We start from the raw sequence: 15185 nt of genomic DNA on the forward strand, positions 1-15185 counted from the left end.
GCTACAGTGACTACAGGTATTCTAAGAGTAGCTGAATGACTGTATCAAGCATTTTAGTGGGATATCTCACTGGCCTGAATAAAAGATTAACTCAAGATGTATGTCTATATGGATATGTATATTAGACAAAAGATAACTTTTGATACATTAAATTCTTAAAATTAAGCTCAAATATGAAATATCCTTTCATTTATTAGTACAGCTGATCCCCAAATAATGTGAGGTTTAACCTGAGTATAACTTACAGCTGCCCCTCCATATCTGCAGTTCCTCTGCATCTCTGAACTCAAACCATGGACCGTGTAGTACTGCAGCAGTCACTACTGAAAAGTATTCACGTACAAGTGGACCTGTTAATTCAAACCCTTATTGCTCAAGGATCACCAGCAGAGAGAATAGAAGAAACAAACAAAAAAAGACACTGTATCCATTCTGGAAGAATCAACACAGGGTTTCTTAATTATGCTTCCAAAGCAGAACAGATACAAACAGGTAGGTCATCCACCTCTGTAAGCAGAGCTCCTTAGATAAGGAAATTCTTTAGGTCAGTGATTTTCGTATTTTGCAGTAAGAAAAAATAATTATGAAGCCATCAGCTTCTCTCAAAGTCATCTAACCAAACCACTAAAAGGATTAAGTTCTTCAAAGAAATAAGCTAGTCATGCTGCCTTTTAAGTTAAAAACTAGAAAAGAGAAAAAAATAGATGTCTCCGTATGCCTAGGATATCTCTCTGATGTCTCTCCCAAACCAAAAGTGGTCGTCTTTGCCAGCAGGGACCCTATCAGTTACTTGTGTCCCCAGCTTTTAGTACAGTGCCCAGGACATACTAGACGCTGAATAAATAAGCAAACAAATGAGAAAAACTGAGTCCAGTGTTGCTGGATGAAAACAAGTACTTTATAAAGTATCACTAACAGTTTTGTTTTTCTTACTAGAAATCTGCCAAGGAAATGAAAGAAAATGAGTAGATTCTTAAATCTAGTTTTTCACTATAAAAGTGCTATTTTTATGTCATTTATTTATATGTAAATCCAAGTTCTTGGTTGCTTCTGGGGGACTAAAATTAATTTATTGATCAGCAAAGCTTAAATGACAAATGTCTAATGCAAAGAAAAACCTAAAACATTTAATACACCCACAACTTGACCTATAAGAGTATAATCAAATAATTTATAAAACTGATTTATTAACATAACTGACCAAAAAGCAAAATACTTTTATAATACTACTAAGTGCTTAAATTATTCTTCAAAAGTGCCATGCTTCACATTTTTCAAATTCTCATTTGAACCATAAAAATTAGGTTGTTTGTAGTTAAAAACTAGAAAACAGAAGGTTATAAAAATGATTATCTGCTCCTGGTAGAGAACTTGGAAAATAAGACTACCCAATGTAAAAATGCTTTCTTTCCCAGTCTTTTTTTCGATGGAGTTAAAAATTCTTTATATACTGTCACTCTCCCTACCCACTGCACAAGAGAAAACAGATTCACACTATGGCAGTAACCCAAGTATCCTCGGTAGAATCACGTTCCAGGTACAATTTCTCAATCTCTAAATTTTACAGATGTATACTTTCATAAAAATAAGACCAAATCTATTTAGTAATCCTTTGATGTTTCCCTTCTGATTCCATCTCCTTCTTACCTTCAGAATTCACAAAGAATGCAAGCTGAAGTAAAAGTACATCCAACTACTGGAAAAGGATCCAAATTTAACAAAGGAAGACACTGCTCCCAACAGTTTTTGTCCCTCAGTCTGACATCATCATAAGACAAGTTCTACTCCAAGTAGCCCAGGTCCTTTGATGTTCTTAAACTTCAATTTCTACCTCAAAAATCCATGTATGTTCTTCATAAAAAATCCTGTCAGCTTTCTACTACAGAGTACAAGACTAGAAACAGAATGCAGGATCCAGGCTACTGTCTCTGCTCTATATAACTGAGTAACACTATGTCAGTCTCAGCCTGTGTCTCATTTTCTCCATTTGTCAAAAGAAGTATTAGTTGCCTTACCTACATCACAGGACTGAGTGAGGCTCCAAAATCTAACAGCTCAGAGAAAAAGCTTTTCATAAAGTATTATTCAAATTAAGGTGGATATCTTTCCAATACACACATGCCCTATAATAAACAGAAAACATGACTTGCCCTGATGCACACAGATGCCATTCTGACAGTGATTCCTATCTATGTACACACTTATGAGACAATACCATCAACAGCTCCTTACACACGTAGTAAAGCATGTCACAAATTCACAGACCCAATCACACTAGCAAAAGCTGATGACATATACTGTTTTCCTGCCATGACAGTCTGCTCCATCTTCATTCAGAAAAGTCAACCTGCTCATGACTGCAACATATTTGACTGCCCTGTCTGTAATTTCCCAAAGTTGTACAGCCAAGCCACAGAAACATTTTAGTTCCCATATACACACCAGCCAAAATCTAGGATCACACTGCACCCCACACCCAATCCTATCTCTCTATAAGCAAACAGAATTTGAAATTGTTATTACGGAGTTTTAGCAGTCTTCCTCTGCTCATCCATTCTCTCACAAATCTATGTTCCACAGTAAGGCCAGGTCTCAGCCTTAGGAAAAAGCCAATTCCAACTTCTGAAATCTTTAATAAGGTCACTGGCACCACATGCCAATTCCAACTTCTGAAATCTTTAATAAAGTCACATTGACACCACATTTTACCAATCAATCAGAACATCAATCTTATATCCTTGACACCACTATACACCTCTGGGCAGGACTCTGTTTAGTAGAATTCATTTACAGGTTTCAGCTTTGTACTCCAGGTAAAAACGTCAACTAAAACTCAGTATACTGGGTAAAGTCTCCTTCAGACACACAGTCATCCTAGGATCATCAGTCAACTCTTCAATAGAATCCATGACATACATATTATTTGAAAATAATGAAAGAATAGCCAATGCTATAGCTTAAATATTTGTGTCCCCCACAAAATTTCTATGTTGAAATCCTAACCCCTAAACATGATATTAGGAGGTGGGGTCTTTGGGAGGTGGCTAGTCATGAAGGCAGAGCCTCCATAAATAGGATTAGCCTCTCATGAGAGAGGCTCCAGGAGGGATCCCTTGCCCTTTCCACACAGCATGAAAGCATCAGTTATGACCCAGGAAGGAGACCCTCACCAGAAGGCACTTGGTCTTAGACTTTTCAGTTTCCAGAAGAGTGAGCAACTTCTGCTGTTTATAAGTTACCTAGTCTGTGGCATTCTGTTACAGCAGCCCAAACAAAGACAGTCAAAATACCAGATTTCTACAGACACTCTCTAAAAACTTCCACCCAAGGACTTTCTCCATCTCCAAAATTATTAGCATTCAATTCAAAAGAGTTTTCTAGGACTATGTTCTAAGCAATAGTGTCTCTTATTGCATCCCATAACAGACTTCTTTACCTGAGAAAGTCAGACTAGGACAATGTTAATGTAGGTCTGATTATACCAAAATGAAGTCACTTAGATTACAGTAAAATTCTGAGAGCAACCAGAGCAGTTTCATAATTATCAGAAACTAACCTTGACAGTGCCAGAGTTCTAACTGAATATGGCCCTAATTATCTTATATCAAATTCATATCTACCCTATATTTTCTCTTGTTACAGTACTAGACACCATATATGAGTCTCATTTGCTCTCCATTTCAGTTCTTTTGTCTCAATTCTATAGAAAATAATCACTTTGAAAAACACTGCATTCTCAGGTTATCAGCTGACATGCCAAGTAAAACAGCAGCCAAAGGTACCTAACTAAAAAGATTACTTAAAATAAGTAGAATTCCATTGTTATAAATACATGGGGTTCCAAATAACAAAGCTATTTCCATATCCCAGCAGATGGCCCACAGTAGTAATGCTTTGCTGATCTGGTTATAACAAATTCTATTAAATCCAAAATCCTGTATAGGAGATGCCTTTTCCAATTTCAGTATAAGTCAATCTCTTTAACCAAAATATTAAGCTTTGGTTCTTGTTATTTGTGCACTAAAATCCATTTATGCCAATTAAGATGGTCAAAATTTTTGACAGTTACTATAAAATGCCTCTGTGGTGTTTTCTGAGTTTTGGGGTGGAGGAGGCAAAGAGTACCTCCATTAAGGACTGAAAGGCTAACTGTTCAAAATGAAAAAGATTCATAGCTAAAGGAAGGCTGAGGAGAGTAGTTATAGTAAGCTTCAGCTGTCCTAAGCCAAGGTTTCTGAATAGTGGCAATGTGAAAAGCTAAGTGACTAGCAAAGCTGACAGTGAAGAACACTGAAAACACAATTTCTGATTTGAGAGGCTATCAGCAGGGATAAACAGGAAAAAAGGTACCTGGATGCCTAACAACACGTATCTCTCTACACTGAAGTGTTAAAGACCGGTATTTAAAAGAAATGTGGATAAAACGTCAACTTTACTGTTTATTTCCCCAACCAAACTCAAAATCACATCTTCATATTCTGGTCATATCCTTATTTGAAACATTACCCTCTGTTAATTCATAACACAATAACAGTACACTGCAGTGATTAAGAGTCAATGAGTACTGAAAACAGACTGCAGGGGTTCAAATCCTGGCTGTTTCCATTCCCAGCTACATATCCTTAGCCAATTTATCTAACCTCTGTACCTATATCATCTGTAAAATTTTGGTAATAATAAGATCTACCTTCCAGAGTTGTTGTGAGGAATATATGAATAATATAGTCAGAACACTTTGGAGCCCATACTAAAGCCTCAGAATATGTTAGCTATTATCGCTACCTCTATTATCATCATCATATTAATTCCCAGTAAAGTTCTGAAAGAAAGATAGAAATATGAAATGACTTATCTAAATTACAAAGAAGTGACAAAATGCAGTAAGAAAAATCTCATTTTAAATCCTGAAGTTTAATATTAAAAGTTACTCATTCCCTGCTGCTGCTGCTAAGTCACTTCAGTCCTGTCCGACTCTGTGCGACCCCACGGACTGCAGCCCACCAGGCTCCCCCATCCCTGGGGTTCTTCAGGCAAGAACACTGGAGTGGGTTGCCATTTCCTTCTCCAATGCATGAAAGTGAAAAGTGAAAGTAAAGTCGCTCAGTCATGTCCGACCCTCAGCGACCCCATGGACTGCAGCCCACCAGGCTCCTCCGTCCATGGGATTTTCCAGGCAAGAGTACTGGAATGGGGTGCCATTGCCTTCTCCGACTCATTCCCTAAGCAACGGGATTTTCCAATCTCTCTAATTCTCCCGTAATTCACATGAGGCTCCTTTAAGTTAGAAGAGCAGCATAAAGAAGTGGAAATAGCAACAGACATGCACTAAGATGATCTAATTGCTCCATCACTGACTTCATCTTGGGCAAGTCACCTAATCTAAACTTCAAATTGCTCACCTTAAAAAACACTTTGCCTACCTCACAGGGCTGTTGCCTGATACACAGATAACACATGAGAAAACATATGTAAGCCAAAAACACACTATATGAATGTTCACGAGCCATGTGATACTCATCTTCATATCCCCGATGCCTAGCAAAATGCATAGCAGAGGTTACAGTCTAAAAGAAAGCCGTAAGAAGGATGGAGTTGACAGGGTGAGGACTGCAATGATAAAAGAGTAAGAAACTCAAATGTCCATCAACTGAAAAGTAGAGAAACAAAAGGCGGTAGAGCCAGAAGATGGAATCGTGCTGGTGCTTAGTCGTGCCCAACTCTTTGCAAGCCCATGCACTGCAGCCCCCCAGGCTCCTCTGTCCATGGGATTTACAGGCAAGAATCCTGGATTGGGTTACTTTTCCTCCTCCAGGGGATCTTCCTGACCCAGAGATTGAACCCACATCACCTGCACTGGCAGGTGGATTCTTTACCATTGCACCACCTGGGAAGCCCCATACAATAGAATATTCAACAATAAAAAGGAATGAGATATTGACACAATACAAAAATGGACAACCCTTGAAACACTACGCTAAGTGAAAAAAGTCAGACACAAAAGACCATGAGTTGTATGATTCCATTTATACAGAATGTTCAGAAAAGACACATCTACAGAAATGTTAAGTACACTAGCCCTTGCTTAGGACTGGGGAATGAAGGGGAAATGGACAGTGACAGCCAATGGACACAGACTTTCTCTTTTGAGATGATGTCTGTGATGACGGCTGCACAATTTGGTGAATACAACAAAAGCCACTGAACTGTACACTTCAAATGGGTGAACTGTATAGTATGTGAATTATGTCAATAAAACCGTTTTAAAAAAAGAAAAATAAGTTTGAGAGAAACTTTAAAGTATAAAATCACTGGCTTTAGAACACAAGGTTGTTTCTTTTTTAATGAAAAAAAGTGAGTTTTCTAATATTTGAGCAGCTCTGACATGTGGACAAGAATGAGACTGAAGGAAACATTAGGAGAAAATACTAAGAATTACCACACTAGACCATAACATCTCTACATGCCTTCTGTAGAAAACAAATCTGGAATCTCTTATCCTTCCTTTCAAAATTCACAGGTTACAAATCACCTCCTGGTCCCAGTTCAATAGTCTTTTCATAATGATCATTGTTTCTGAACTTTAAGACTGCATTTGATACTGTCTACCATATTACCCTTCCTATCCTTGGCTTCTGTGGCACTGATGTACTTCCTGGTTCTTCTCAGAAATGCTTTATCTATTAGCCTATAATGTCACCCACAGTTCCAAACCTCAAAGCTCTTTCGCCATCACACTACTAACCTTCCAACACTCATCTACTCATGTTTTGTTTTGTTTTTTTTACTACCAAATACAGCCCTGCTCAATATACAATCTACATTTCATATCATCTTACAGTGATACCCTACAGGATTACTCTATTCAAATCTTGATTATCTTTGCTAAGGCTGGAAAGCAGTGATATGGCTCAACCAAAATAGTTCCTATACATTTTTTCTTTTGAGCAGATCTGTTTTTCTAATTGTTTCGCTTAGGCTAATACTAAACTAGCCTACACTTCCAAGTCAAACCAGCAAGCAGAAAAGACCATCAGGAGTTACAGGAGGCTAATCTTTTATTGAAAAATTGATTGTATACAATCTAAGTGTTAACCATTACCCACCCTGGCTCATTTATCTTTATAGGGACACTTTCCTAATTTCCTCATCATTATCAGCCATTCTCCCAAAATTCTAGCCTTTAATCTTTTAATGTTTAATTTGCCCTCTTCCCTTGGCACACATCCAGATATCACTAAGTTCAAATTAATTTTTACTCCAATATACATCCTCATATATTCTATACATTCTTTCACAGGACAATATAATTTAAAGACTGAATGCATAAGCTCAAAGGTAGAACTGCCTGGATTCAAATTCTGGCTCTGCTGCCTACTCTCTATGGGATTTAGGGCAAATTACTTAACCTTTCTGTAACTCAGTTTCTTCAGTGATAACAACAGCTTATTATAAAGATTTTAGGAGTTAAATACATGTATATAGTTTAAAACACTGTACCCGGCATACAGTACTCTATAAATGCTAGTTACTGTTTTATTCCAAACATCACCATTTTATCTCAGACCCTCATCAGCTTATTCCTAAAATTCTTCAAGAGCCTTCTAGTCAGTCTCCCTACTCCAGAATGCTCAACTAATTATGAAAATCTTCCTCAGGAATATCATCTTACTCCCAATCTTTAGAACCCACAGTGGTACTCCATCAAATTAAACTATATATCCTTAATAAGGTCCTCCATCAATACCTACTCTACCAAGCCTAAACTCATTTATTATATTTCACCAATAAGATGCTCTATGCCAATCAAGTTGCTCGGTATCTTCTGTACTGATGCACTGTCAGTGTATGTCTTGGTAAATACCCCTTCACTCTCCTGGAATACATCTCTTGCCTTTTGAAAATTTCAGTTTCTCCAAATCTCACTTTATACCTTTGATTTTGGCTGCACTGTTATCCCAACCAGGAGCTTGATGTTGTATGGAATTCTGAAAGATGCATGTTATATGTTCTTTCCCTAACAAAAGTGAGAGGAGACCACATATTTTATTTCCTGTGTCTCTTCATACATAGCACATAAACTACTTCACACACAGCACAGTATTTTGCAGAAGTACACAAATACTGACTTAATAAATATGCCTCAGAATGTATCAGAACAACCCTCTTTATCTTCCACTGCCCCACCCATACTTAGCACAGTGATGGCAGATAGAATCTGTCTTTAAATATTTTTATTTTACATACACAGAAGGAGACTATACTAACAATTGTACCAGATTTAAAAAAAAAAGAAAGAGAGAGAATCGTCTAAATCACCCGACCTCATCCAAAAACATAGCTAATAAAAACATGAGGAAGCCCTCATATCTTCAGTAACACAAAACCAAAAACAAGATTCACCTTAACTTCAAGAAACACAAAAAGCAAACAGAAACCTAAAAAAAAAAATTAAAAATTAAATCAAATCTCTAGATGCTACCCAAACATAAAAATGAAAAGGCGCTCACTGCTCGTCTATAAATATGTTTATAGCCTAGGAGAAATAAAAGGCTTCCCTCACTGCTACTGTGGCTTGTTCCCTGTTAAGGGAGCAATCTGTGGTCATAAAAGAGCAAAACACAGGAAGATGGAAACCTTAACCTGGGAGAGACATTAAGGAAAAAAATTACTCAAAACAAATGTTTAAAAAACCAGACAGTACAATGATACTCAATAGAAAGAGAGGGAAAGTGAAATAAAAAAGCACCCACGAAATGGGTGACTCACTGAAACTTATCTAGTGCTGCCTTGCAAGTAAAGAGCTATGCATGTAACACATCCATGACACGCACGCCTGTTTCACTGGCAAACAAAACAGAAAGAAAAAATAAATGTCAGAAAAAGACAAGGCAGATGCCCCATCAATCTCTAACTCGCTGGTCAATCCAACTAAGCTCATTCAGGAATCCAACCAGGAACAGACGTGGATTGCACAATACAGAAAAGAAAAACCTTAGCCAACCATACACAAAAAAGTACAACGGAGAAGTGAAAACTATACACCTCAATGCATCAGCAGCTAGAGCTTATTATTCTGTTTAGGATTAAACTGTAGAGAAAAGAACAAGAGCAGCTCAAGGAAGAGGGGAAAATGTCAATGAAAGTAAGTCCCTTACTAGTCTCAATCTCAGAGAGCACAAGTCTTGCTTCTTCCAGCTGCCCAACCGGCGGCCTCGGCACAGCAAATTGACCCTAACACCTTCCACGCCACCCGGAGGAAATCACAGAGGAAAAAACCAGCCCGCTTTAACCTCCCTCCTCACCAGCTGCAAACTGGAGGGGGGTTGGCGGGGGGGGGGGGGGGGGAGACACCCTACCACGTGGGCAGGATGCAACACACACAGGACAGCAACACGTCCGCATGGAACTGCTGCCTCTGCCCAATGCCGATAGAGGACACGGCGACAGGATGGGTGGGAACATAGGCCCCCCGCACTGGCCTCCCCACCCCGAAGGGCACCCCCGACGCGCGAGATGCTGGCCGCCTCGCCGGCCAAAAAGCACCCCGGAGCTTGAAGGGAAGAAGCTGCATCGCGCCGGGGAAGGGGGGCTAGCCCAGGCCAGGGGCAGGTCACGGAGAGAAGACGGAGGGCACTGTCCTCGGACTCGACGCCCCCGGGAATCCCGTCTAGCTCCCTCGGGCCCCGCCTGGGGGAGGGGCGGGAGGCGCGGAGCCGCCGCTTCCCTGCTGAGGGGCAGCAGCAGCTGAGAAGCGCCGCGGGGGAGGGAGGAACCCAGCCCTAGCCGCTCGCCGGGCCTCAGCCTGGGCCCAGGCCCCCTGCCCCGCCCGCCGCCCGCCCCGCGACGCGGCCGCAGCTGAGAGAACGGAGAGGGCGTCTCGCGGAGGGCAGCCCCTGCCTCCGTCCCGGGAGATGCCCCGGCCCCGCCTCCTCGCCCGCCGCCCCGGCCCGACCGCCCCGGCGGCGGGCGCTCACCTCAGGCTGCGCAGGCCGGGACGGCCCGGCCGAGCCCCCGGCCGCTGTGTGCGTCTCCGCCCCCCGGGAAACGTCCCAACGGCGCCTGGTGCGAGCCGCTGAGGCCCGGAGCAGCGCCGAGAGCGGCGGCGGCAGCGGCAGCGGCAGCAGCCAACATCCGGGGCCGCGTACCCGGAACTACTTCCCGACCAGCTCCCCCGCCCCCGCCTCCCGCGACGTCGCTGCGCCACCGGTACGGCGTCGGCGGCGTCACTGCCCCTCTGCGGTCACTGCTGCGAATATGCGCGCGAGATCCTTCCGCTGGGGCAAATAGTACCCTAGGACTCCGAGCGGGCCCCGGCTTCCGTGAAGCGGGTGTCAGGCAGCCGCAGACAGCTCCGAGCGACTTGTTGAGGCGGGGAGTAGCGGGTTCTCTGTCCCTCAGAGTGGCGGCCAGGAAGTGAAGGCAGTTGGGGCGGCCCTTTAGTTGAGGACAAGAGGAACCTCCGCCTTGAACCCTCCCCAGGGACTCCGGGGCCCTGTGTCCCGGGGGGAAGGGCGCCTTGCGACTTTCCCCCAAGCTCCCTTTACCTCACCGTAGCAACAGGTACCTTAGCCTCTCCGGGACACCGGTTACCGCGGCTTCTACGGCCCCAGCAAAGGCACCTTGGACCTTCACGACACCTCTTCTTCCAGAACGCCACATGTCCCGGGTTCTAGACCCATCTCTCTGCCGGGGCCTCTTCTGTGCCTCGCCTTGGTTTCCTTCTCTTGAAAACAAAGGAGATGAAACTCTAAAGGCCCTTCTGATTGTTAAGCCGCTGCTCAGGTTATGGTCCTTGCTATCAACAGGTGGAGCACTTAGAAGAGTAGTTGGGCGACTTATGAACTTTGGAATTTACTTCTACGTCAGTCTTTACTGAGTTTTTCTCTAAAGTATCTGCCCTGTAATTTCACGTTTAATTACAATCAGACATCGTATTATTTGCTATTGCTTCCTTCATGTTAGTCACATATAGCACCAAGTATGCTTTTGAACTCACAGTAGGTGTTCAATATTTGGAAACTCAGATAACTTGTTAGATGAATACTAGGTTGATTGGATGAGATGAAAAGGAGAGGCCTGAGTGAATTGACCTTGGGAACATCTTTTGACGGACGTAGTCTTGTAGTAACCAGATAAAGACTGCAAGTAAAGAGCTGAGTACCCAATAACTTCAGCCAACATTGAACGCCTGCCATTTACCAAGTAGTACTAGGCCCTGAGGATTCAAATTACTCCTATATCCTTTTATACCTAAGACTCCAGCGAGATTCTGAAGATTAAAAGATTCATTCACTCATCCATCCAACAAATACTTGCTGATCAGGTTGTCAGACCCCATTTTAGTGTTTGGGTTGGATCAGTGACTAGAAGCAGGAAGAGGGTGGGAATACCCTTCCATCTTGGAGCTATCATCTTAAGTATAGAGAGAAAGATGATCAACACAAGAAAAGAATTTGGTATGATAGAAGGTGTTTAGTGCTATGGAGAAAAAAAAAAAAAAAAAAAGACCAGGGTAAGAGGTATGAAAAAATCTGGAGGAAGGAAGAAAAGTGGGATTTTTTTTTTTAACATCAAACATTTCTTCATCAATAATTCATTTACTTCAACTGGACCATGTTAGGTGCAGGGGGGCTTCAGTGAACAATAAGCCAAGGCTCTGCCACTGGTAGAGACCACATGCCAGGTGCTTGCACTTGCCCTCTCCTTCAGTGTTTTCACCAAGTCCCTCAGTTAGAACTCCTGTGTTCATCTTTACAGCTGATGAAGTTGAAGCTGAGAATTGGGACTCAAACTCAGTGTCTTCTGAGTCCAGCTCCCTTTCCAGCTTCACCTCAATTGAGAACTCATATTTTTCTGTTTCATGCCTTACCTCTTTCATCAAGAAGACTGATACATGAATATAGTTGAATGACATTAGATCTGCATTGGGGCTAAAGGGAGGGAGAAAATAAAATATTTAGAGGAAAACATGGGGGACATCAAAAATCTAGACATGTAGAACAAAGAAAAGGGGTAGCAAAGAAGACTTCAGTTCAGTCGCTCAGTCGTGTCCGACTCTTTGCGACCCCATGGACTGCAGCACGCCAGGCCTCCCTGTCCATCACCAACTCCCAGAGTTTACCCAAACTCATGTCCATTGAGTCAGTGATGCCATCCAACCATCTCATCCTCTGTTGTCCCCTTCTTCTCCTGCCTTCAATCTTTCCCAGCATCAGGGTCTTTTCAAATGAGTCAGTTCTTCACATCAGGTGGCCAAAGTACTGGAGTTTCAGTTTCAACATCAGTCCTTCCAATGAATATTCAGGACTGATTTCCTTTAGGATGGACTGGTTGGATCTCCTTGTGGTCCAAGGGATTCTCAAGAGTCTTCTCCAACACCACAGTTCAAAAGCATCAATCCTTCATTCAGCACTCAGCTTTCTTTATAGTCCTTTATAGTTTCTTTAAGAAGATATAGTGGAAGAAAAATGAAGGTAGATTCATAATAGCTTATTCCAATTCCAACTCCAGTTTTACAGAATGAGATTTTAAATAGGACTATCAGGGAGAACCCAATTCATGAGGCGACTTTAATGAGAAACTTGAAAGAGGTTACGGAGTGAGTCATGCAGTGAATAGTAAAAAGTGTCCAGGCAGAAAGGACAGCTAGGGTAAAGGCCCTGAAGTGAAAGTATTTGTGGAAATGTTAGAAATAGTGGAGGCCAGGACAACTGGAACCAGGTAAGCAAATGAAAGAGGAATGGGAGATAAGGTCAGAGAGTGGGGTCTTGTCGGGCATTGTAAGGATCTTGGCTAAAGTGGACACACTACAGGGCGTGGAACAGAGGAGTGATATGATCTGATTCGTGCTTTCAGAAGATCACCCTGGCTATGTGCTAAGAGTAGATAGCAAGTGGACATTGATGGATGCCAGAGGCTCCATTAGTCAGGTGCAGGATAATAGCTTGGACCAAACTATTAGCAGTGAGTGGGTTAAATAAGATACAGTTTCTATATTTTAAGGACTCACAGTGTAGTGGAAAGCAGATAAGTAATTACAATACACTGTGATAAGGGAAATAGTATCCTGAAGAAGAGGCCACCCTTGCCAGTTTTTCTGACAGAGTAGACATTCCCTCTTCTACCAAGTTGCCAAGGGAGTTGAAAGTTCTGTGTTCTTTGTTGGGTCACTGGGTGGATCCTTGATAACATAGATAACATGTGTCTTCTTCCCAGCCCTTCAGGACTTGAACCCCACTATCATCTGAGTGGTCCTATGAGCAGAAAGTTACTAAAGAACAGTCTGGGTCATGCATTTAAGGAGATGAGCAAAAATGGGATTATCCTTATTTGCCAGAGGAAGAAAACAAGACCAATAGTCAAGGTTTTAATCTGAGACTTGGACTTGGAATCAAGGTCCTCAAACCAGGAATCTCTCTGAGCCACTTGAGTTGAGTCAGCCAGATGATGGAATAAAAGAGTAGAAAGACATTTTGGATAGCTGTCATAATGGGGTTGGAGGCTTGGGAATCAGCAGCCTTTGAGAAGGAAAGAATCACAAGCCCCAGAATGTCAAAGGCTGAGGACCACCCTATCCCCTATGCCACCCCCCAAAAGTTGTAAGGACCATAGCATGGAGTGGGGTGGTTCTGGAATAGTAGTGGCAGGGTTAGCAGGGTGGGCAGGAAAAGCTTAAAGCTCAGATTGGGAATGCAGACTTGGGTTCAACCTCATGTTTTACATCTTACTTCCTATGTGCCTACATCAAGTTACTTAGTTTCTCTTTGTCTCTATTTCCAGGTGTATTAAATAGGAAAAATAACCATAGTTGCATAGCAAAAGAGATCATGCACAAGTTGCCATGAAATAAAGGCCCCCAAAGACAGCTACTACTAGGTACAAGGTCAAGTGTCGGCACAGAAAAGAGCAGTTCATAGTCTTGAGAAATGAGAGTGGCCTGGAAGGGAGAGAGTGGAGCGGGAGAGCCCTCAGAAAGAAAATGGTATCCAACTCAGGGGATGATCCTTAAGAGAAATGACATAGAGGTTTTATTGTTTTGTGTTGTTTGCAATCTTTTCCCAGCCTCACCTTGATTATCAGTTCAGTTCAGTCGCTCAGTCGTGTCTGACTCTTTGCGACCCCATGGACTGCAGCACACCAGGCCTCCCTGTCCATCACCAGCTCCCGGAGTTCACCCAGACTCACGTCCATCGAGTCAGTGATGCCATCCAGCCATCTCATCCTCTGTCGACCTTGATTATAAATTTCCTGAAAGAAAATCCCAAACTGGACTGCCATAGCCCTACAAAACCTTAATTCAGCACCAGCAATGTGTCAGTAGCAGAATGTTCAACACTTCACATGACCCACAGCCAAGTAGACTAATGAGGCTTTGCCTGATCCTTTCTCCCTCTTTATTATAAAACAAAAGCAGAAAATAAGGAATGAATTGGTGGTGCTAGTAGTAAAGAACCCACTTGCCAATGCAGGAGATAAAAGAGGCACAGGTTCGATCCCTGGGTCAGGAAGATCCCTGGAGGAGGGCATGGCAACCCATTCCAGTAGTCTTACTGGAGAATCCCATGGACAGAGGAGCCTGGCAGGCTACAGTCCATAGAGTCACAAAGAGTCAGACATGACTGAAGTGACTTAGCACACACACAAGACCTGCAAAGGGGAGAGAGCCCTTCCCATCATTCCCAGTCCTGGAGGAGCTTTCCAGATTCCCTGGGTATCTTTATATAATACTTTATATTTCATGTACTAGATTAAAAAAAAAAAAAGCTATACAGAGGCTACTAGGAGGCTTTTAGCACCACTAACTGCTATTTAATGATAATACTTGGGTGTTTGGTGTTGGTCACTATGCACACTTAAATAGCATTCAATAACCATTTATCAAGCAACTACTCTATAAGAGATATTAGGCTGAACACTACGGAGTCAAGAGGGGATAAGTAAATTCTGTACCTTCAGTGGGCTCCTAGGCTTCTGGAAAACAGACGTGTTAACAGTCAATCCCAGTGCAGTTTGTAGAGATTTGTACTTGTGCCACAGGAACAAAGGAAAAGCAAGACTCAACTCTGTCAGGTTAGTTGGGGAGGGGAAGCACCAAAGAGAGCTTCACTCCCATAGGTAAGATTAAGGCCAAGTCTGAATAAATAGGTAGGAATTTGCCACAGGGACAGAAGCAGGGCTGAGGGTAA

General features: G+C 42.4%; 1 protein-coding gene across 14 annotated transcripts in view; it reads right to left on the bottom strand.

The window, feature by feature from the left end:
- FOXJ3 (forkhead box J3) overlaps window positions 1-11507 on the bottom strand; it is a 127229-nt gene extending 115722 nt beyond the window's left edge. For 7 of the 14 annotated variants that reach the window (XM_086382376.1, XM_086382327.1, XM_086382294.1 and 4 more), the window contains exon 1: window positions 9975-10115. Coding sequence is in view for 1 of the 14 variants with exons in the window: in XM_086382398.1 (XP_086238524.1) it covers window positions 10565-10659 (95 nt within the window). In the remaining 13 variants the exon portion in view is untranslated. Of the gene's footprint in view, window positions 1-9155; window positions 9315-9974; window positions 10116-10564 lie in introns of those variants that run through there. The other 7 variants (XM_086382387.1, XM_086382304.1, XM_086382346.1 and 4 more) reach the window with 6 other exon arrangements.
- Between the last annotated feature and the right edge of the window lie 3678 nt (window positions 11508-15185).

This window comes from Bos grunniens, chromosome 3 (genome assembly GCF_055505025.1).
Source record: "Bos grunniens cultivar Pamir isolate PY7600 chromosome 3, Bosgru_T2T1.0, whole genome shotgun sequence".
Taxonomy (NCBI): domain Eukaryota; kingdom Metazoa; phylum Chordata; class Mammalia; order Artiodactyla; family Bovidae; genus Bos; species Bos grunniens.